Below are 25640 nucleotides of genomic sequence, written 5' to 3'. Positions count from 1 at the left end.
AAACAACCCAATCCAAAAATGGGCAGAAGACCTAAATAGACATTTCTCCAAAGATGATATACAGATTGCCAACAAACACACATAAAAGAATGCTCAACATCATTAATCATTAGAGAAATACAAATCAAAACTATAATGAGATATCATCTCACACCGGTCAGAATGGCCATCATTAAAAAATCTAGAAAGAATAAATGCTGGAGAGGGTGTGGAGAAAAGGGAACACTCGTGAACTTTTGATAGGAATGTAAATTGATACAGCCACTATGGAGAACAGTATGGAGGTTCCTTAAAAAACTAAAAATAGAACTACCATATGACCCAGCAATCCCACTAATGGGCATATACCCTGAGAAAACCATAATTCAAAAAGCGTCATGCACCAAAATGTTCACTGTAGCACTATTTACAATAGCCAGGACATGGAAGCAACCTAAATGTCCATCATCGGATGAAAGGATAAAGAAGATGTGGCACATATATACAATGGAATATTACTCAGCCAGAAAAAGAAACGAATTGGAGTTATTTGTAGTGAGGTGGATGGAGTTAGAGTGTGTCATACAGAGTGAAGTAAGTCAGAAAGAAAAAAACAAATACAGTATGCTAACACATATATATGGAATCTAAGGGAAAAAAAAAAAAGATCATGAAGAACCTAGTGGCAGGATGGGAATAAAGACACAGACCTACTAGAGAATGGACTTGAGGATATGGGGAGGGGGAAGGGTAAGATGTGACAAAGTGAGAGAGTGGCATGGACATATATACACTGCCAAGCGTAAAATTGATAGCTAGTGGGAAGCAACCGCATAGCACAGGGACATCAGCTCTCTGCTTTGTGACCACCTAGAGGGGTGGGATAGGGAGGTTGGTCAGGAGGGAGATGCATGAGGGAAGAGATATGGGAACATATGTATATGTATAACTGATTCACTTTTTTATAAAGCAGAAACTAACACAGCGTTGTAAAGCAATTATACTCCAATAAAGATGTTAATAAAAACCCCAAAACAATTAAGAAAATGGTAATGGGAACATGTTTCTCAATAAATACCTTAAATGTAAATGGATTAAATGCTCCAACCAAAAGACATAGACTGGCTGAGTGGATACAAAAACAAGACCCGTATATATGCTCTCTACAAGTCACCCACTTCAGATCTAGGGACACATACAGACTAAAAGTGAGGGGATGAAAAAACATATTCTATGCAAATGGAAATCAAAAGAAAGCTGGAATAGCAATTCTCATATCAGACAAAATAGACTTTAAAATAAAGACGATTACAAGTAACAAAAAAGGACACTGAATAATGATCAAGGGATCAGTCCAAGAAGAGGCTATAACAATTGTTAATTTTTATGCACCCAACATAGGAGCACCCCAATACATAAAGCAAATGCTAACAGCCATAAAAGGGGAAATCGACAGTGCAGAATAATAGTAGAGGATGTTCAAAACCCACTTTCACCAATGGACAGATCATCCAAAATGAAAATAAGTAAGGAAACACAAGCTTTAAATGATACATTAAACAAGATGGTCTTAATTGATATTTTTAGGACATTCCATCCAAAAACAGCAGAATACACTTTCTTCTCAAGTACTCATGGAACATTCTCCGGGATAGATCATATCTTGGGTCACAAATCAAGCCTTTGTAAATTTGAGAAATTTGAAACTGTATCAAGTATCTTTTCCGAGCACAGTGCTATGAGATAGATATCGAATACAGGGAAAAACCTGTAAAAAATACAAACTCATGGAGGCTAAACAATATGCTACCTAATAACTAAGAGATCACTGAAGAAATCAAAGGGGAAATCAAAAAATACCTAGAAACAACTGACAATGAAAACACGACTACCCAAAACCTATGGGATGCAGTAAAAGCAGTTCTAGGAGGTAAGTTTATAGCAATACAATCCTATCTCAAGAAACAGAAACATCTCAAATAAACAACCTAACCATACGCCTAAAGCAATTAGAGAAAGAACAAAAAACCCCAAAGTTAGCAGAAGGAAAGGAATCATAAATATTAGATCAGAAATAAATGAAAAAGAAGTGAAAGACACAATAGCTAAGATCAATAAAACTAAAAGCTGGTTCTTTGAGAAGATAAACAAAATTGATAAATCATTAACCAGACTCATCAAGAAAAAAAGGGAGATGACTCAAATCAACAGAATTAGAAAAGAAAAAAGAGAAGTAACAACTGACACTGTAGAAATACAAAGGATCTTGAGAGGTTACTACAAGCAACTGCATGCCAATGAAATGGACAACCTGGAAGAAATGGACAAATTCTTAGAAAAGCACAGCCTTCCATGACTCTACCAGGAAGAAATAGAAAATATATACAGACCAATCACAAGCAGTGAAATTGAAACTGAGATGAAAAATCTTCCAAAAAACAAAAACCCAGTACCAGATGGCTTCATAGGCGACTTCTATCCAACATTTACAGAAGTGCTAACACCTTTCCTTCTCAAACTCTCAGAATATAGCAGAGGGAGGAACACTCCCAAACTCATTGTACGATGCCACCATCACCCTGATACCAAACCAGATAAAGATGGCACAAAGAAAGATAACTACAGGCCAATATCACTGATGAACATAGATGCAAAAATCCTCAACAAAATACTAGCAAACAGAATCCAACAGCACATTAAAAGGATCATACACCATGATCAAGTGAGGTTTATCCCAGGAGTGCAAGGATTCTTCAATATGCACAAATCAATCAATGTGATACATCATATTAACAAATAGAAGGATAAAATGCATATTATACTCACAATGATGCAGAAAAAGCTTTTTACACAATTTAGCACCCATTTATGAGAAAAACTCTCCAGAAAGTAGGCATAGAGGGAACCTGCATCAACATAATAAAGGCCATATGTGACTAACCCACAGCCAACATCATTATCAATGATGAAAAACTGAAACCATTCCTCTAAGATCCAGAAGAAGACGAGGTTTCTCACTCTCTCCGCTATTATTCAGCATAGTTTGGAAGTTTTAGCCACAGCAATCAAAGAGGAAAAAGAAATAAAAGGAATCCAAATTGGAAAAGAAAAAGTAAAACTGTCACTGTTGGCAGATGACATGATACTATACAGAGAGCATTCTAAAAATGCTCCCAGAAAACTACTAGAGCCAATCAGTGGATTTGGTAAAGTAGCAGGATACAAAATTAATGTACAGAAATCTCTTGCATTCCTGTACACTAATGATGAAAAATCTGAAAGAGAAATTAAGGAAATAATCCCATTTACCATCACAACAAAAGAGAATAAAATACTTAGGAATAAACCTACCTAAGGAGACCAAAGACCTGTATGCAGAAAACTATAAGATTCCGATGAAAGAAATTAAAGATTATATAAACTGATGGAGAGATATATCATGTTCTTGGACTGGAAGAATCAACATTGTAAAAATGACTATACTACCCAAAGCAATCTACAGTTTCAGTGCAATCCCTATCATACTACCAATGGCATTTTTAAAAGACCTAGAACAAAAAAAGTCACTATTTGTATGGAAACATGAAAGACCCGGAATAGCCAAAGCAGTCTAGAGAAAGAAAACCAGAGCTGGAGGAATCAGGCTCTCTGACCTCAAACTATACTACAAAGCTACAATAATCAAGACAGTATGGTATGGGGACAAAAATAGAAATATAGATCAATGGAGCAGGGTAGAAATCCCAGTGATAAACCCATGCCATGCACATATGGTTACCATATCTTTGATAAATGAAGCAAGAATATACAGTGGGGAAGAGAAAGCCTCTTCAATAAGTGATGCTGGGAAAACTGGACAGCTACATGTAAAAGAATGAAATTATAACACTCCCTAACACCATATACAAAAGTAAACTCAAAATGGATTAAAGATCTAAATGTAAGGCCAGACACTGTAAAACTCTTAGAGGAAAACATAGAGAGAACAGTCTATGACATAAATCACAGCAAGGTCCTTTTTGACCCACCTCCTAGAGAAATGGAAATAAAAAGAAAAATAAACAAATGGGACCTAATGAAACTTAAAAGCTTTTGCATAACAAAGGAAACCATAAAGGAGACAAGAAGACAGTCTTCCGAATGGGAGAAAGAATTTGCAAATGAAGCAACAGACAAAGGATTAATCTCCAAAATACACAAGTAGCTCATGTAGCTCAATATCAAAAAAACAAACTACCCAATCCAAAAATGGGCAGAAGACCTAAATAGACATTTCTCCAAAGAAGATACACAGATTGCCAAGAAACACATGAAAGGATGCTCAACATCACTAATCATTAGAGAAATGCAAATCAAAACTACAATGAGGTATCACCTCAGACCGGTCAGAATGGCCATCATCAAAAAATCTGGAAACAATTAATGCTGGAGAGGGTGTGGAGAACAGGGAACCCTCTTGCACTGTTGGTGGGAATGTATATCGATACAGCCGCTATGGAGAACAGTATGGAGGTTCCTTAAAAAAACTAAAAATAGAGCTACCATATGACCCAGCAATCCCACTACTGGGTATATACCCTGAGAAAACCATAATTCTAAGAGTCATGTATCAAAATGTTCACTGTAGCACTATTTACAATAGCCAGGACATGGAAGCAACCTAAGTGTCCATCGACAGATACATGGATAAAGAAGATGTGGCACATAATTACAATGGAATATTACTCAGCCATAAAAAGAAATGAAATTGAGTTATCTGTAGAGAGGTGGATGGACCTAGAGTCTGTCATACAGAGTGAAGTAAATCAGAAAAAGAAAAACAAATACCGTATGCTAACACATATATATGGAATCTAAAGAAAAAGAAGAAATTAGTTCTGATGAACCTCGGGGCAAGACAGGAATAAAGATGCAGATATAGCAAATGAACTTGAGGACACGGGGAGGGGGCGGGGGAAGGGTAAGCTCTGACGAAGTTCGAGAGCAGCATTGACATATATACACTACCAAATGTAAAATAGAAAGCTAGTGGGAAGCAGCTTCATTGCACAGGGAGATCAGCTCAGTGCTTTGTGACAACCTAGACTCGTGGGATAGGGAGTGTGAGAAGGAGATGCAAGCATGAGGGGATATGGTGTTATATGTATACATATAGCTGATCCACTTTGTTATATAACAGAAACTAACACAACACTGTAAAGCAATTATACTCTAATAAAGACGTTAAAAAAATTTGTAACTCATTACCTCCACTCCTGTCTTTGGTGTCATTATTATGAGTGTTAATTTTGCATATAATTTAAACACACAAGACATTTTATTATGTTTTATATTGTCAATAGTCTTTTTTATTTTCCATATATTTTCGTATATTTCCTATCACGTCCTCTTTATTTCTTGTTGCATTTGTATGTTTCCTTCAAGGATCATTTTTATTCCGAATGAATAAATCCCTTTAAAATTTCTGTTTGTGCAATTTTGCATTTATACTGCCAGAGTGAATTATCTTAATTGTTTTTAATGGGGAAATCTTTATTTTGAAGTTTTTCTCTTTTGTATTGTAAATATAGAGAAAACAATACAAAAAGTGGAAAACATAGTGAATTATTATAAGGCAAACATCTTTGTAACCATTAGCAAGGTCAAGAAATAGAACTTTGCCAGCCACCCAAAGTTTCCTGCCACATGCCCCTCTTAATCAGAGCTCTCTGTTTTCATGGAGTAATGATGTGTTTGTGTGCATTTGTGTGAGTGTGTGTGTGTGTGTGCCTGTGCATTTATGGTTTTTTCATCCAAGTGTATACCTCTCGACATTATAGTTTAGTCTTAAACACTTAAAAAAAAAAAAAGAACTGGCATACATTTTCTTTCTGTTTTCACCTACAGCTTTCCCTCCATCCCTCTGGTTTTCTTTCAACTTGTCTCTTAAAGAATCTGGACCATTTGATCTATAGTTCCATAGTCAGGATCTTACTGACTATATGCTTATGGTTCAGTTCATCATGTTTTTCTGTTCTTTGTATATCTTCAATTTGACACGCTGACTCAAAAGTGTGATCAGACACAGGTTTAGTTATTTTAACAAAGCTATTGTTGGTGGTGTGAACTTTCATTAGGAGGCACTCTTTTTTGGTGTTAGTATCCATTGATGTTTAGTGCCTAGATCACTGGGAATTTTCACTTGTTAGTTGGAATAATATTACCCTGTATCAACATTATCAAATCATATTGCCACTAAATACTCTCATTTAGCTCTAATTTAGTCTTAGTTCTATGAGTAATTCTCACCGCTACTCCATGTGTTCGACTTATGATTTTGTGACTTTACGATAGTGTGAATCAGCATTCAGTAGAAACCGTACTTTGAACTTTGAATTTTGATCTCTTCCAGAGCTAGAAATACTCTCTATTGATTCTGGGCAGCAGCAGCAAGCCACAGCTCCCAGTCAGCCACACGATCATGAGGGTAAACAACTGGTACACTTACAACCATTCTGTACCTACAGGACCATTCTGGTTTTCACTTTCAGTACAGTATTTAATAAATTACATGAGATATTTAACACTTTAGTATAAAATGTTTATAATATATTTATTATAAAATAGGTTTTGTGTTAGATTATTTTGCCCAACTGTAGACTAGTGTTAAATGTTCTTAAAAGTGTTCTTAAAAGTAAGCACTTTTAAGGTAGGCTAAGGCTAAGCTGGGATGTTCAGTAGGTTAGGTATATTAAATGCATTTTTGACTTAGGACATTTTCAATTTATGATGGGTTCATCAGGATGTAACCCCATCGTAAGTCAAGGAAAATCTATATCTCTCTAGTCATTGTGGTTATTGAAAGCATGATCTCTAGTGTAGATTCTTAAGAAAAGTTCATGGGAACAATATTCCCCTGGTTCTTCTATGTTGATAACAATCTGTGTCCTTTAAATATGAAGAATAGAAAATCTTTTGATCACACTTTCCTTAGGTATATTAAGTATGGATTCCATTTTCTTTTGTCATAAAGCATTTCCGTCAAAAAGTCTGGTGAAAATCTAATTTTATTTTTCTCTAAGTCATGCGCTAATGAATTTTGTTTTTAATATTTTTTCTTTGCTTTGATTTTATTCATGTAATTTTCTACCTTCTCTCAACTCTTCATCTTTTTTGATTCTTAAAAACAGAAATTTCCTTCCAACTTGTATTAAGGCATTATGTATTGCACTTATTTATTCTTGTGTCCTTACTAGTTTCTTTCATTTCTAAAATGTTTTATTTTACGTATATTTCTTCCTTGATTTCTATCACCTCATTTCTCAGTGTTTCTTATTCTGATTTATGCTGTTCATTCATGTTTTCTATAATTTTCTTTATGTGTTTATCTCCATTTGAAATACTACATTACAGTTTTGATCTGGTTTTTAGTCTATATTTTGTCATGCTTTCATTTCCAGTAGGGGTATTATTCTGCCCTCTAATCTCCTTTTTTAATGGCAACTTTGTATGTAATTGGACCTTGATACCTTTAGTTTTCCTGAAATTTGAAAGGAATTTGGTTTCAGATAGCTTTTCTAGCTTCACAAAACTCCTACCTCTGTTTAGTTATACAGTCCTCAAAAGTATGGCAAATTGTTGCTGAGACTTCTGGCTTTGCTTCTCTCTCCATTTTTATCTGGACTTTCTCTTTTCTTTGTCACTGTTTGTTCCAAGCAAAAGTTGGGCTCACATTAATTTCCCTTCTCTCAGCATTAGGCTTTTCAGCACTTGGCTGTCTTTGCATCTCTACAATAATATCAAACAATACATTTTTGTATTTTATTTACCCTTTCTGGTTCTCAGAAGTGTTTGCCTGTTATAAGTGACTCCATTTGAGCTGGAAGCAGTTCTCATGCCTGATAATAATTGCTGGATATTGTATAGGAACAGTTAGGGATAACTTGAGGCTTTGAATGAATTTATATTTCTTCAGAGTGGGTTTACTTTTGCTTCTGGGAGACAGCTAGGCTAGAAAAATACACTGTAATTCAGTTAAAGATTTGACTGACTCTAAGTTGAGCTTTATTCCTCCTGAGGATTAATTTTGTGATTCATCTTTACTCCTTGGTGTAGCCTTTTGAGATCCTAACCCTGAATATTTGTTACTTTATTTTTAATCCCTATTTTAAAAAGTTAAAAACATATAGAAATGTGGAAGGAAATATAGAATGAACATGCATGTATTTTTTTAAACTCCATTGTCTCTCCTAGGTGGATGAGGCTGTGGAAATTTCTGCTCAACTTGGCTTCTCTTTTTCAAATACAGGATCCTACCAGGCTCCTCTTTTTGCTCCTCTTTTTTCCAGATTTTTGTTTCCACAATTTATAAATTTTTGTTAGCTCTCTTGTGCATGCAAAAAAATTGTTTTAATATTTCATTCAACTTTTCTAGTTGTTCTCAGGGGAAAAGTTGGTCTGAAACAACCTAATTTGCCATAGGCAGAATTAAAAGTTTATTCTGATTGCTTTTGAATGAAAATAATTTGTAGACTTAGCTTTGCAGTGTTTCTATTTTACTATAAAGTTCTGAACAAAAAATTAAAATGAATAAAACTCACAAAAATAAGCATTGAGAATTTAAGAATCTCCATGTTGAAACTATCCTAAAGATCTGTCTTATATACAGTAATTTCAGGAAGGGGAGGAAGAGTGTTGCATCATAAAGAAAGGCAGTAAGAGAATTTAATAATTCAAAAAAAAATCTAGGAATTATTGATTTGGAGGAATTTTAAGATAATTGAATAAAGATTAGTTTTGAGTATATGAAATTAATTATTGCCTACTTTTTAGTGAATGCCAGTCAACAACATTTATTGCACGTGTCTATAGAACTGCTTTTAAATATTCAAAAATTTCAGAGTTGGTGTGAATACATTTTTCAAGTTTATTTCAATTAAATTTAGGTAATCATCTAAATAAAATAATCTAATTTAAAATAATTGAGCAGATTAAAATAATACTCTGTCCAATTTGTTTAAAAATATTTGTCTCACATAAATGAAAATCTCACTGGTATGTGACAAAATTAACCCATATTCCCCAGTAAGGACCTCCTGGATAAATTGAGTCCATTTTTTGTCTCTTCACATGGTAAAACATGTCACTAATCACAGAATTAATAGCCATGAATGACATAGTAAAAGCAGTTCCTTACATTATTGTTATTTTTTAAAACATGATTTAATATTAAATGTTTTAAGTTTGAAAATACTATAATCTAATTTTTTTAATTGATGGAGTTTTGTCTATATTTTATGTGTGACAATTACAGAGATATAATCAAGGTGTTCTTTTTTTGATGGTAATTGATTTAGGTTCATTCCTAAAAATAAAACATCCCAAAAAGTGAATGAAATTTCCTTATATAAAATATTGTCTTAACCAAGAATATTAGAAGTAAGTCAATTTACTTCTCTTTCTCTGTGTGTGTGTGTACATCTATAACTACATCTCATTCATCTATAATAATGTAAGATCTAGACAAAACCTTCAGATTTTCTACTTGTCTTCTTTTAATTAAGTGAATTTCACATCACTGATTTGTGTAAAAAAATAAGAAAAAATAACGTCTTGGATAATGAGTTACATGACAAAACTCGTATCTTTTTCCCTCAGAGGAAAAGGTCCATGGATTCTCTGGTAATCCCAGTGTTTAACTCCCAGGAGGAACTGTTTAATAATGTAAATCTTCAATTTTGGTTGTGTGTGTACGTGTATGTGAGCGTGTGTGTATGTACGTGCATGCGTGTGCACTTGTGCATGCTTACACTTGGCATCCTTTATGCAGGTTAGATTTGTATAGCCCTAAACTGAGTGTTTTTTTTTTTTTACTTTGTCTTAATATTCTCTCTGCACTATTCAGTTTATCTAGTCTTCTTGTCTAATCTCTGGAGACTGTCCTCTATATATCACTGCTACTAAGATTTAATTCTAATTTAATAACTGAAATAAAGATGTGCACTAGTTCACATGAACTTTTTTCTTCATCACTTTCATTTTAGTTGACAAATTAATGTGAGATTGGGTGATTGTTCTGGGCCTTCACCATATATTAAACCTTCTTGAACATTTTTCTCATAACAGAGTTCATTTGCGTGGTGCAATAAACAGTTGAATGTTCTTTCCAGTACTGTTCTTCTAAAGGGGTTTAACAGTTAGTTGATTTAAAAATCAGAAGTATTTCCATTCTGTTATTTTCTGTAAGATTTGTTCCTAAATTGGAAAAGCAGGTATTTATCCGATTAGCTCAAGCATAAAACAAAGGAAATTTTTCAATGACTCGATTGTGAATTGTTTTTTATTTTTTGCTTAAAGCTTTACAAGAAATGGTGTTTTGTTTTCTAACAAAATTAACAGTTTACATACTTTTTCAAATGACTGGGAACTTTCACACTTGGTTAGTAAAAATTTTTTTTTCTAACAGTTTTCAATTTATGAAATGAGGAAACAATACTGTATAATTATGTTAAACTGCTCTGCTGTCCACATATTTAGATATGTTCATTGTGCCAGATGTTATTGTAATCAGGTTTGTAGGTACTTCTGACAACCCAGTATTGTTGATATTCAGAAAAAGATGTTTTAGGATACAAATTACAATTCTTTCAAAAGTAGCTGTTTCTGGTGTATATGGTTAACAAATATTATTAATAATTGTCTTGCCTCAAAATTTTAACCCTCTCTGATCTGAACAGAATTATATGCAGCTGTACATTTTCCAAAGAATTAGAAAATCTTTATTTAGTGGTAGCATTAGCTAAGACTTAAATTTTATTTCAAGTCAAGAAGATTAATCACTTGGTTGATAGCTAGTATATTCCATCCTCTGGGAAAGAACCAGCATATTTCCCATGAGCTGAACTAATCATAATTTATCTGTGGATTTCTTATTATTGCCAGTTTTCACTTTTCATAATAGAATGACTTAAAAAACTGGAACACTGCTTAAAAGTTTTATGCTTCTTATTTTAAAAGTAAAATATACTGCAAGAAATTAGGAAAACCCACAAATACATAGTGAAAAAAAGCAATTAGAATATAGTTGATACATTCTGGTATACTTTCTTCTATTTTTCTTTGTATTTATATATATATATATATATATATATATATATATACACACACACACACACACACAAACATATTTTAATCAAAATTGGTATTATACTATAAATTTTCCTTGATATTTTTTCTCTGAACAATATATTGAAGATCACCTTAGTTAACCATTTGTTTAATTTTGTAATTATATGAACCAAACAGATATGTATATTCTGTGCCTAAATGGAGCTTATTGTCTAGTAAGGGAAATATAAAACAAATAAAAGTATTAATATAATTCCAAAGTATAAGTTTTATGAGGGAAAACAAACAGGTACTATGAAGGAGAATGATAGTAGGGCTGGGGGACCTACTTCAGACTGGGTGTTTAAAGCCAGAGGCTGAAAGGATAAAAAAAGTCAGCCATGCAAGCGTGGTGTTAAGAACATTCCAGGAAGAAGAAATAGCAAGTACAAGGGCCATCGGATGGGAAGGTTTTGGCGTGTAAAATGATGTAAAAGAAGGCCAGCTGTCTGGAGCAAAGAGAAAGAGGGGATACTGGCCCATAATGAAGTTTAAGAGGTAGACAAGGGCAAGTCTTATAGACCAAAGAAAAGAGGTTTTATTTGAAATACTGTGGGAAGCTATTAAAGATTTTTAGGGTAGTGAAATTGCATGACTATGTTTACATTTTTCAAATGTTTACTCTGGATGTTATATGGAGGATGAATTGGAGGGGGAACAAGAGAGATAGGATGCTCTTGAGGTGGTCCATGAGAAGGAAGAAAATCTTGAATTAAACTGATGACAGGAGATAGGGAGAGAAGTGGACAGCTGTGAGATATGTTTTGGAGTTGAAATTGACAATTTATGAGGTGGTGATGAGTAGGGTTGGTTGGTTAAAAAGGAGTTGAAAAGGATGACTCTCATTTATGGCCTAAGGAATCAAGTAGATGGTGATATCATTTATTGACAAGGGGTAGACTAGGTAAGGACCAGGATTGGGGTGGTGCTTGTTGTATAAAATAAATATTTAAAATTTAAATGTTAATTCTCGGGGTCCCATAAGACAACCACACGTATAAGTCTAGAAGATAATTGTATGCATGAGTCTTTACTTAGAGGCAAATCTGGGCTGATGATGTACATTTGAAAGTTATCATCATGTAAATGGGATTTAAAGCCAAAGAATAGATTAAATAACCTAATAGAAAAGTGAAGATTGACAGATGAAGAGGACCTGGAATTGTGCTCTGACAGTGAGAGATTGCATGTCTGAGAATCTAAGAAGAAGAGAAAAACAGGGCAATGTGGTGTCAAAAAACCAGAAAAGCCTGCTTCAGAATGGAAGGAATGGGCAGTTTTGTCAAATGCTGCTGAGTAGTCTGATGTGATGACAGCCAAGAAGTGACCACTTGATTTAGCAATATGAAGGTCACTGGTGACCTCATCGAAAGCAATTTCAGGGCTATGTGTCAGAAGGCATATTATAGTAGATGTTCATAATTTATAGGTGATTAGCTGAAATTTTAATGGCTACATATTAATCTTCACTTGAGATGGCAGAGTATACTCAGCCACCCATATTGCTGACAAGCCATTGTTCCCTAAAACAAGCTTGTTTTAATGGCTTCTAGGCCCAAGTTGCTGGCTTTGAAACTCCGTGAACCTTACCCTGAGAATTCCACTCTAACTTCTTCCCTCTGAGTGAGGGTTTGGGTTAAAATCCACAAGAGGGATTGGGGTGCTGGGGAATATGGGTGCTGCCTGAGTTTTTCTTTGAGAGTGTTGTACGTTTGTTAGTTTGATATTCTCTGCTCTGGTCTGGAAACCATTTTGCCCCCAGGCAGTAGAAAGGCTGGGAGGACCCAGGCTGTCTCTGGTTCAGATTTGTACTCCTTGACCTCTACATTGCTTTTTTGGGGTGCATGTGTACTGTCAGCCTGTGTTTTTTGGTACATGCTCTTATTCCCATTCCCTTAAAATTAGAAACCGTGGATAGGCTCATTGTTGAATCTTCCCAAGGCCTAATATATTCTATGCTGAAATAAGGGAGAGTCCTAGAAAGAATGAATGTAGATTTTGTATCCAAAGTGACTTAGGTTGGGACCCTCTACCTCAATTTTCGCATCTTAAAGTAGAACTACTAACACCTACCTTGTGGGGTTATGGTAAAGATTTAAAGTAATGTGTGAAAAGTGCTTAGAACAAAGTAAAGTACTCAATGGTGGTTGTAATTATTATTATTGTTCAAATAAATGTTCAATATTTTTGAAATGTTGAATTAGTTACCTGAGTTATGATTTGCCTTTATGATTTTGGTCCAAGATATGAAACATTGCCTAATGCATAAGCCTCTGCAAACTAGTTCTTTTTCAGATAGTTAGTAATAGCCATAATCAATCTTTTGTCATCAATATTTTTTTTTATAAATTTATGTAATAAAGACGCAGATATAGAGAATGGACTTGAGGACACGGGGAAGGGGAAGGGTAAGCTGGGACAAAGTGAGAGTGGCACGGACATATATACACCACCAAATGTAAAATAGGTAGCTAGTGAGAAGCAGCTGCATAGCACAGGGAGATCAGCTCGGTGCTTTGTGACCACCTAGAGTGGTGGGATAGGGAGGGTGGGAGGGAGATGCAAAAGGGAGGGGATGTGGGGATATATGTATATGTATAGCTGATTCACTTCGTTATACAGCAGAAACTAACACACCATTGTAAAGCAATTATACTCCAATAAAGATGTTAAAAAAATTTATGTATGTATGTATTTATTTTTCGCTGCATTGGGTCCTTCGTTACTGCGCATGAGCTTTCTCTAGTTGTGGCGAGTCGGGGCTACTTTTCGTTGTGGTGCGTGGGCTTCTCATTGTGGTGGCTTCTCTTGTTGCGGAGTGCGGGCTCTAGGCACGTGGCCTTCAGTAGTTGTGGCACACATGCTCAGTAGTTGTGCCTCGTGGGCTCTAGAGCGCAGGCTCCGTAGTTGTGGCTCGTGGGCTCTAGAGTGCAGGCTCAGTCGTTGTGGCTCACGGGTTTAGTTGCTCCACAATATATGGGATCTTCCTGGACCAGGGCTTGAACCCATTTCCCCTGCATTGGCAGGCGGATTCTTAACTACTGCACCACCAGGGAAGTCCCTGTCATCAAGATTTTGTATCATAGCTTTATTATCACAATTTATGTGATAAGCTCATGACCTTTACTTTATGGTGGATTAGTAGTTTTCTTATTCCTAATAAAAAGATAGTTTTGCCTTGAACTTTAATAAGAGTTCTCTGGTAAGACAGCATGCATAATGCTGTTCAGACCTAAAGGTTAAAATTCCCTCTTTAGAATACCATGTTAGTAGGAGGGGAAGAATGTAAGCCGAATACAAAAAAAGAGATATAAAGTTTATATTTTTGCTCTACCTTTGGAAGCAGTGCCTGATGGCCTTCCTTCACATTGAGAGGAAGGAGTTCTGTTTATTGGTTTCCACTTCCCCTAAGATGGAGAAACATTTTTTCTAAGCAAAAGTGTAATACAGTAGCTTAAAAGCATGCAAGAATCGTAGGTCTCATTTTGGCTATCTAGATACTATAAGAATTAAAGCAGAACAAAACAAACAAAAAAATGATTGAATTGTATAATAGATTATAAGAAAGTGTTTCCCTGAACATGGCTAATAAACTATTCTGTGTAGAGGACTGCTTGATTATGAGCTGAATATGAACACATATTCTCATAACCAAGCCCTCCAGTTGTAAGAATATGTATTGGTTGGCCTAGTTATACACTAGGTTAGGAAGAATATTTGTGATAGATTTAAATTTAAGGTGGAAATAACTTCTTTTGATTGGAAAGGGATTTGGCTTTCAAGTGGGGAGAAAAGTGGAGGAAGTGTTATTGTTGTTACATTAATTTTCAGAAGCTGCTTTTCCAGTAAATGTGAATGAACTCAGGGCTCATTTTCTGAATTCCCTGAGTGAATAAGAGGGATGATTTGATCTCTAAAAGCTTTTATTTTATCAAGTCATTTGGATATTCATTGATTATGTTTTCAAGGAAATATATTAATAATAAGCACTATACTGCAGTAAGTAACCATGCAAGGCTTGATTTTAACCTCTCTCTCTTTTCCTCAACAGTTTGGAAGGACTGAAGTAATTGATAATACTTTAAATCCTGATTTTGTAAGAAAGTTTATTCTGGACTACTTTTTTGAAGAAAGAGAGAATCTTCGTTTTGACTTGTAAGTTCCAGTAAAACTTGCATTTTAAAAAATGATTTTTAAAGACTACAGCCATAACATAAGGTTGGGTCCTATGGATGTTCTAAATACTAGATTATATTAGCAGAAAATCAGATTAATTCTATTTAGAGTGTGGCCTGAGCACCGTCCCCAGCCTTGCTTTGCATTTTATAGATTTTCTGCTACCTGTTTATTGAAAATATAAGTGATTAATTTAACCATGTAGAAATGCTGGGTGGTATATATGGACATTCTTTCAAACCATCCTATGCCTCAGTAGGTTTCTTACAGGTTCTACTTATACCCCAAGGTGATCCTCATATATTCCCATGGCTGACATTCCCCAGATCTTGGTTTCTCTCAGCTGCTTCTTTGTATAGTACATGGATCTCTGCCTAACTATGGCTCCCTTTATCCCTTTGTGGACTCATATTTCCAAGACTCAGGATGATAAAGCTAGAATTTTTAATATTCTTTTTATTTTGATGCTGAATCAGGCATATTAAAATATTATCTTTAAGTTCAACTCCCTATCCACAGAGAATCTGGAGTCAGTCAGTTTACTAGATATTATTAGTTATTATTAGTTTATTGAGTATTTGTTCCACAGAGGTGAACTGTGGTACTCACCCACTGTTGTCTAATTTTAGCCCTCCTTGTATTGGTTTCTTAAGTCCACGTCATTTCACATTCATAACTGTGGCTATTATAGAATTGCATTAGTAGAATGAAAGGAAGGAAAATGGTACTCTAAAAAGGATGATAGCCATCAAATGTTAGTCAGTAGACCAGAGAGCAAAAATTAAGAGCTGGTCAGGTCATTCTGGAGAGAAGTAGGTAAAGAATGATTTACCTGTACACACAGTGGTGGTCACGTGCTCATCTCTACTGAACATGAGACTAAGGAAGCTAATGGATTTTAAGGAGTGTCCAGGTAAGAAAATATAATTCCACTGAACTTGGTGTTGGTTAGTCATTTAAATATTATGTCTATTTTACCAAATGCCATTTCAAGAGTTACTTTGACAAACTAATGACTCAAATGAGAATATATTAGGTTAGGGAAACACCTGATACTTATACTGTGTTTGTCAAGCTCACCAGGTATGCTTAGCATGGACAAGGAAGACTTAAAGGTAGGAAGGAAGTTAGGGCATTGATAGAACTTAACATATTTCTCTAATATTTTGTGATAAATCAGTAATATTGTACTGTATGTGATTCAGGGAATTAAAAAAAAGAAAACAAAGCTTTAGCACGCTTACTGGTGGAAATATGGAAAAGAATGATTAGATGGTTTAATATGTTTGTTACTAATATCTTCCAGTTATTTATAAACTAAGTAAAATAACTATAGAAGCTCATACCGTTTGAGAGTAAGTTTTGTAAGTACAGACAAAAAGATGTGGTTTGTGATAGTAATACTACTGTTATTATTCACAGTTTGTAATAGAATCATTGCTATATGTAAACAGATTTAACCAACCAGTAAGTTTCTGAGGCAGAGTTATCTCATTTTTATAAATGAGAAAACCGAGGCCTGGATAGTTTAATTAACATGTTCATGGGATCTGTCCTTTCCAATATAGAATCAAATTTTGCATAAAATAGTTTATAATTTAATGGTACAAAACCTGAATGTCTAAAATTTTATGAAGAGAATAAATAATGCCTGGACTGAGGAATTTTTATTTTTGTCTTGGTTATCTAATACTGATGAAAGTATATGTTTGAAGTGTTCTACTGCACAGTGAATGTAGTAATGGAATATATTTAATCTAAGCAAGCAAAAGTAAGAATATGTAGGAAATTAGTATGTTTGATTAGAATGGGAGCATGTTGTATTATTTTATCATAGTGTAACAAGAATAAATAAAGTACCAAATTAGTGTAGGTAAAGGATATATTTTAACTTCTTCAGTTTTTTCTTTTTTTCTAAAAATTACAGAATTTCTCATAGAAATTGTATAATGTTTGAAATATGAAAGCATATTGCAAAATTGCGTTAAATAAGTATCATTTAAACTTTTGAATGTATTTGGTTAATTTCAGAAATTTGAGTCAAATAATATTATTTCAATTTTATATGATCTCTAAAAAATTCAGACAGTTAGGACCAGAGAAAGGGATACCTGGAGAAGATTATCAAGAAAAGTAACAAGTATATTCTCTTAGTTTATGTACTATTTTTGATATCACTTTAAATAATTTCTTCTGATTTCCCACTTTTGCAAGTATCTCATATAACTTGGGAGAGCAGGCTTTCTTTTTTCCTTTTTAAACATTATGATTTTTCCACCATATCTATCTAAATAAATGTGAAGAACAGTGTAATTGTTCTCTAGTTATGAGTACCTATTTATCCATTGTACCTAACTATGATTAGTTTTTAAATTTTGTCTTAGCAATGTATTAGTCCTAGGAGAAAATATTCATTGTAGAAAATTTAGGAAATGAGAAAAGGATAAAGTAGTCAATAAAATCACCTGTAATCCCAGTGTACATCACTCAGAGCACTACCACAAATACTCCAACATGTTTACAGTAACATGTCCCTTTGAAGAAACAGCAGTGCTGAATAGTGCGGTAGTCTACATTGGCCAACAGATAGGTGTAAATGGTTTTCAGAATTGTGTTGTATTTAGTTAACCTGTGTATTGACTTTACAAAATTCTAAAAAACAATAAAAAAGAAGCTTTGGAAGTACAACATCTAAACAATTGCATATTATGGAAGGTTTGAGAAATGGCTTTTGGGAGGTATTTTTAGTTAACTTTCAATGCTGATAGAAAATTGTAATCAGAGAGAGAGAGAAAGAAAATGAATGAATATGTATTCCTGATTCCTGGCAGCAGTGGCCCGAATTCCTGTAAGTTCTGATTAATCCACAATTATTGTTATGGTGATTTGCCTGAGATATTTTTTTATTTTTATTTTTTTAATTAATTAATTAATTCATTTATTTTTGGCTGTGTCGGGTCTTCATTTCTGTGCGAGGGCTTTCTCTAGTTGCGGCAAGTGGGGGCCACTCTTCATCGCGGTGCGCGGGCCTCTCTCTGTCGCGGCCTCTCTTGTTGGGAGCACAGGCTCCAGATGCGCAGGCTCAGTAGTTGTGGCTCACAGGCCTAGTTGCTCTGCGACATGTGGGATCTTCCCAGACCAGGGCTCGAACCCGTGTCCCCTGCATTGGCAGGCAGATTCTCAACCACTGTGCCACCAGGGAAGCCCCTGAGATATTTTTAAGATTAGTTTATCAGCTATGAGTCATAAAATTCTCCTGCCTTTTTGATTTGATATGTACTTACTCATTAAAGAGACATGGTTTCTGTCATCATGCTATGTATATATCACAGATAAAGTCATAAGCTTTTCATTTATTTATTTTGTTATATAATTGTTACACCTATAATAGTATAGGTACTTTATAAATTACTTTGTTGTCATAGTTGAAAAATTTATTATTGGCAGAACAGCTGTACAAAAATGTCTTTGAGCAAGAAGGGTGGGTAGCTGTATCACTATGTAGTATGTGAGGAGAATATGAGAAATCAGATATAATTCTTTTTGCTCTTGTTTTTCCATTTAGCCTAGAACACCAACAAGGGAGTTACAAGTGTAGGTTTGACTTACCTAGTAGATGATTTTCCTCCTTGATAAATCAGATGGTGATAATTATGGAATGTATTATGTTATTATAATCTATTTTTGAAGATTCTCAACACTTTGGGGGAAAATATGTTGCTTTATTTTTTCCAATAATTGTCCCAACACTGCCAATTCCAGTTTTTCCCATTGGTTAAGGGCTACCTTAACAATGCCAAGGTCTAATTGCATGACTTTTCAATCACTTTTGTTTATTAGAACCATCTCATTTTGTTAATAGTTATGTACTATTCATTTTAAAACTTTAATCTCAAACTTAATCCAAAACTCTTCACTTTCTCTCCCCTCATTTGGAGCTACTATCATAGCTGCTTGCAGGAGAGAAGGGGAGTGGAAGAGCAGAAAGCTAGGGGAGTTGGGAGGCAGATATGTGGGTTCTGCAAAATCTAGACCTTAGAGGATACTGGCCACAAGGGACACATATCAAGGGGACTAAAAAGCTGTGCAGTTGTGCTGAATCAAATCTCGGAGACAGAGTTTTGGGTGAAGTAGAAAAGAATAGCTTTATTGCTTTACCAGACAAAGGGAGACACAGCATGCTGCTGCCCTTGAAAACTTGTGTCCCAACCTGGGAAGATTTGTTGATGAGTTTTATAGCAAGGATTCAAGGGTGGGGTTCCTGATAAGATTAGGGTGTGTTCAGGGCCTGCATTCCTCTAATCTGGTCTCAGGTAATCTCTTGATGTGCTTCTCTGGTTCCTTTAATCTGGCCTCAGGTGGTCTTCTCTGGAATGAATAATGCCAACATCTTCCATTTGTTGGAGGTTTTAGTTCTATAAAGAGCTTAAAGATATTGTTATGTGTATGTACTCCTTGAGGGCGAACCAGGACCCTGCCCCAAGGCTGCACTATTGTTTCTCTGCTGCTCCTCCCTTGTCTCTGCATCACCTCCCTTCCTTGATTAGCAACTGTTGTAAACTGCCCTTTGGAACTCAGGGACGCTTATGGAGGCTGGAGTCTGTTCCCTACAAATGAGAAACAGGGGACATGGAAAGGCTTCCGTACCCAGGAGCCCCAGAGGGTCCTTCTTGCTTTCAAAAGGACATTGTTCCTTGTTCTTCAGCTCTTAGAAGGCACTTCCTAACACTGTCAGCTAACATTCTCTTCCATTGGCATCCTAGGATGGACCCATAGGCAGGTTCTTTAAGTGGCAGGGAAACCAGATGCTGTCCTCCTCTTCACACAATCACCCTAGGTTTTGGAGCTCCCCTTCACCTTGCTTTAGGGAGTGGAAAGAACCTCCTGATATCCCCCCAGAAGTAAGGAATAGCCTGTCACTTCATGAGTAAGCCTTGTGGAGAAGGGTCTGACCCTAATGAGAGTGACTCAACGGGATCTCTGAGCTAAGCGTGAGGAGAAACTCAGCATCTTTTGTTTACAGCTTTGGGCCTTAGTTGGAATTTCAGAAATACAGGAAAAATTCCAGTCAACATGTGTTACCCTCCATTAGAAAACATAATCCTTCGGAGCCATTCAAATCAGTTACTGCCAATTCAGTACTCTACTAATAAGATTTCAACAACAGGATGAAATATTTTACAAAATTGCTGTTAGTACATTTAGGCACAAGTGTACCATCCTGGGAGTAAACTACTGAACTTCTGCTTTGCAGTGTATTCTCTTTTACTTAAGGAGATTATGGCACTTATAAACATAGGCAGACACCCACATTCACAAAGCCCCACCCCCATGCACACAGATATATTTTTAACTATTTAGGATGTCATGTTTATGTTCTGACTTGTGAGGATTAAAACCAGTGATACTTTTAGAAAAATTAGAAGGAAAATTCCCTTAGAAGAAAAATCATGGTAATTTCGAGTGCACTGTAATCCAGCATATTATCTAAAGCCTTCAGAGGTATGCTGTAAATTACCTATTTTTGAGGTAATAGCATTAAAAGCTTTGTTAAAGACAATGAAGGAGGATTGTATGTGAGGATACTTAAACTCTTTGTGATGAAAACATAAATACTTTTCTTTCTGCTTTTTTAACTGAGCTGAATATACCATGTTATTTCTCCCTAGTCCACACTAAACCCTTTATAGAAAATGGTTTCCAGGGATGATACTTGAGAAGGAGCCAGCAGAGTTATGTTTTACCTTTGATATTGCTACAGTTGCTAATTTTAATTTTACCCTTAGAAATTGTTTTGAACAAGAAAAATTTCTTGAATAAGAAATATATTTTTTTAACCAATACTTGTAGGTCTTCAGTAGATGTTGGCAATTTGTTGATTCAAAATTCTAGTTTACAGCTGTTGAGAGTGATCAAAATGCCCTGATGTGAAGAAGAGTAATTTGTAATTCTTCTGAGGCAGGTATTTGCATCACACAATTTTAAAACCAGTTTGTGGTAAACATTCTTTGCTATGGAGTAAGTGCACCTCTGCCCAGAATCAGTACACCCAGTGAACTCTTTTTCTTTGCCTTTTTTTTGACTAGATGCTTCATTTCTCTGTGAAACATTCTTGTTATGTGAGAGGGAAGACTTAAACCTTAAAAAAAAGGCAGTTACTTTTTGGTAGGAAGCTATGCACAAAGAATGTGAAAGGAATATGATTTGGGAGAAAGACTGGAACCAGTACAAATATTTTCCTATTTAAGAATTCAGTAAATTGAGATTGTTTTGGTTATTAGCAGCCTTTCTGTTTCTAAAAAAATTTTAAAACAAGGGGCTAAAGTGACAGTAGGTGATGTTTTCCCAGGATCTCCTTAAGAAATCATTTATTTCCAGTACTAAGTGATCAAAAATAGGACATATAATAATCCTATATAAATACATTTCTTTCTCCATAAAATACATGGTTTCCCCAAGTTCTGTGATTGGGGAAAAATAATATGTCATTACTTTGGCCAAATTTCGAAATTAATAAGAACATTTATGATATTAAATAAGAATTATAATATAATTATACTTGTATTTATATATAATTATATAATGCAATTATAATTATAACAAATGATACCCTGTTATCCGCACTTGTTTCACAAGGAGAATTTCAGTTTTTACGGAGTATTAGGAATCTATTGATTCACAGAAAAGGGAAATTTTAAACTTGTCTTATCGAGCGGAAGAATTCATGACTGTGAAAATATTAGGACTTCTACTTAAGTTGTAGAAATAAAAGGACCCAGGGATTGTGAATTCTACCTTTGGTATGTAGGCCACAGATTATGAGAAATTTCTAAATTTGCTAAGTTTTTCTCCCAATTCATATAATTTTGATTCATTTTTTATTTATGTTTTGGGGGAAATACTGACATTTTTCTCTAACTTTATTTTGTGCAAATAATTTAAATTTTATATTTTAATCTTTTAGGTATGATGTTGATTCGAAGAGTCCCAACTTGTCAAAACATGTAAGTTCATATTTTTATGTTCTTTATGATGATTACAAATATAAATTATAATATCATGATTTGATTGATATTTATGTTGATTGATTAATATTAAGGTTATATGTCCACAACTTATGTAATAAATGCATTGAAAATAAATAGCATTTTTTATTTTTAATTTATTTATTTATGGCTGTGTTGGGTCTTCATTTCTGTGCGAGGGCTTTCTCTAGTTGTGGCAAGTGGGGGCCACTCCTCATTGCGGTGCGCAGGCCTTTCACTGTTGTAGCCTCTCTTGTTGTGGAGCACAGGCTCCAGACGCGCAGGCTCAGTAGTTGTGGCTCACGGGCCTAGTTGCTCCGTGGCATGTGGGATCTTCCCAGACCAGGGCTCGAACCCATGTCTCCTGCATTAGCAGGCAGATTCTCAACCACTGCGCCACCAGGGAAGCCCATAAATAGCATTTTTAAAGAACCCTAGAATAACATTTGGAGAAGCTTATTGAAAGAAAGATATCTTCAGTATGTGAAATGGATTAATCTTACTTATTTGTTATATATATATATTTTTTTTTAAAGAAATAATGTCAGTTCCCTATAATGTTCAAAGTTGGATCAGGTTAAGAAGATGAAATAGTGAGATTACGTCTTTTTGGGAGTCTTCACTTTTGAGAGAATGGAAAGTACTAAGGTGTAGGCAGAGTGATTTGCTATTCTGCTGTCCCTGTAGTTCATTTGTTCAACAGTATTTTCTAAGTACCTCCTCATGCCAGGTACCATGGCAGTTTCTGAGTGTACAAGATGAGTAACACAGACATGGAGTCCATCCACAAGTCACTTACTATCTTTCTTTCCTTTCTGGGCTCTGATCTTCCCATTCCTTTTCCTTAAGAGATTTACTCACCAGGCAACAACCATTACCTGGGGAGTTTCCAGGTTCAGGAGCAGCAAGAGTGTCAGAGCTAGGCAGAAAAAGAGGAGGTGGTGGGAAGTGAGGGATGAGAGTGATATTCTTTGGCTAAGCACCGGTGGTTTTATCAATGGAATATTGACCAGTTTGGAATTAGGCCATATCTAATAGGAAGGGCTGGATGGGGGTGAAAAGAGTATTCTGAAAGGGGTTTAACTAGGTTTTAAGTGAAATCTGAGTATACAAATGTAAAATGGTAGCTGTGCCAGGGTTGCGAGGTCAGCCAGACTAATGTTCATGCCCAGAGGCTCAGAAGGTGAGATTTTTCCATTTTTGTAGGCTATTAGCTAGAATAGGTGGAGATATATCAATCTATCTATCTATCTATCTATCTATCTATCTATCTATCTATCTATCTATCTATCTATCTATCTATCTAGATATGTATATGTAAACAGGGAATGTCATAGTTCAGAGAAGAGAGAGGGGATGTAGAGGGTGATCCCAAGGTGATTTGGGAAAACTGGAAGCCTGGTCATGGTGGTAAAAAAATCACAATTTACTGATCTTTTCCTTCATTAAAGGAGGTATGATATTTATATCTGTTATGAAGCATAGAGCAGAATCATTTGAAGAAAGATTCAAAGGTTAGTCTTTGTACAATTTGAAAAAAATGCTGTAACAAGCTCATTACTTCCCATAAGTAAAGTTCATTGCAGTTGCCATGATACCCTTCTACTCCTTAAGATAAGATTTATAGCATGTAGTTAAACATTTAAAACTTATTTGCATATCTTTGTATTGGAAGTTTTCGAAATTTCCTTGGAAGAATCAGAAAAGGAACCACATTTTCTAGTCAAAATTATCTAGTTTCAGGGAACAAAAATGCATTCACTTATCTCACATGGAGGGGGTTTATTGAAGGGATTTAGGAGCATCTCATAAATGTGACATGTAACTTGCTGTATGGGAATTGCAGCTAGAAACAGGCATGGTAGGTTGGACTGAGACAGCTATTTTCTCTATTTCTCTCTGTCTCTCACTCAATAAAGCCACATATTCTTTTCACTATGGCTTTTCTCTGAGCTTCTGTTTCTCTCTGAAGACAAGTTTCTCTGTTTATTCATCCTGTGTACATAGGGAAAATGACCTCCTTAACACTGACTGGGCATAAACTTTCAAGTGCCCACTCCCTCTGAATATAATTTCTCAGTGTTTCTCAGTTTAGACTAGTCTTCAGAGGGCATAATAACTGAGAAGCTAAGGACATTTTCATGGGGTTGTATATATTGAGGGTGAGTGTGAGGATGGTAACATGTGGTCCTTACCGTCGATATTCAGGGCATCGTATATGGAATATGGGATAGGAAGGTACCTCAAACATGATTAACTATGTCTTCCTTCAATAATCAGTAATGACTAAATATTTTTATGTAAGAGATATGTCTTATAGAAGCCATCAATGTACATATCTTTTCAAATATTTTTCTTTTATAGAATAGCTTTTTTTTCATAAGTAAAGTTTCATGACTCTCTCATGGTAAAAAATCCTTATCCTGACTCTGTTTTACCGTCATGATATCTCTTTTACTATCTTCTCATCACCATACTTCTTTACCAAGCAGCCTGGGTTTCTATCATAACTTTCTTTTCATTCTCCCTTCAATTTCTTTACTGTATTCTCATTTTCATTTCTGCTTAAACTATTCTGACATCGGTTAGATTAAAATGTAGTGGCCTCTCTTCATTCTTTACTTTACTTGATCTCCCCATTATTTTGGACACGATTGACTACTGTATTCTCGAAATACTTACCTCCCTTGACTTCCATGGAAATTTCTCCCTTGCTTCTTTTCCTACCTCTCTGTTTATTCAGTACCTATTATTTTTTAGTTTCTCTTTCTCCTCCTATTCCTTAATATTAGTGCTTCTTATGGCTTTATTTTCAATTTTCATCTCATCTCACTGTATAAACTCTCTTTGGGAGAGTTCAATCATTTACCTGTCTTATCTTGATGATTCATGTACCCTCTGTACACCCCCAGAAAATCTAAGTTTCCAAATGCTTGTCAGATATTCCGTGGTAGATATTCTGCAGAAGCCTAAAATTGAAATATATCAAAAATGTATTTTTGATGACCTTTTCCATCCCAATTTTGCTCTTCTGCCTGTATTATCTTCATGAGAATAATTATCAACAGAGTGTACTTACTTAGAAAACTTTCATATAATTTTCCTGGTCCTTGTTATGACAAAAACATTTCAAGTTTCTGAAATGATTCTTTAAAAAAAGATACACTTAGTTCTTGAATGACTGAGAATAAAAATAAATAATTAACAGCACACATAATACTGGCTCATTTAATACCATAACACAGTGCTTTAGAGACTCTTTTAAAAGGAACTAAGAAACAAATTGTGTTTAACTTTAAACACATTAAATCTACT

At 35.1% G+C, this 25640-nt stretch overlaps 1 protein-coding gene across 3 annotated transcripts in view; it reads left to right on the top strand.

Annotated features, from left to right (window-relative positions):
- Positions 1-25640, top strand: part of CPNE8 (copine 8) — a 318962-nt gene that overhangs the window by 87125 nt on the left and 206197 nt on the right. For all 3 annotated transcript variants that reach the window (XM_036867581.1, XM_036867580.1, XM_036867582.1), the window contains 2 exons: positions 15176-15279; positions 22265-22304. In XM_036867581.1, the coding sequence (XP_036723476.1) occupies positions 15176-15279; positions 22265-22304 (144 nt within the window). The remainder of the gene's footprint in view (positions 1-15175; positions 15280-22264; positions 22305-25640) is intronic.

Source organism: Balaenoptera musculus, chromosome 10, assembly GCF_009873245.2.
Source record: "Balaenoptera musculus isolate JJ_BM4_2016_0621 chromosome 10, mBalMus1.pri.v3, whole genome shotgun sequence".
Lineage (NCBI taxonomy): Eukaryota > Metazoa > Chordata > Mammalia > Artiodactyla > Balaenopteridae > Balaenoptera > Balaenoptera musculus.
This window is presented reverse-complemented; position numbering and strand designations above follow the sequence as displayed.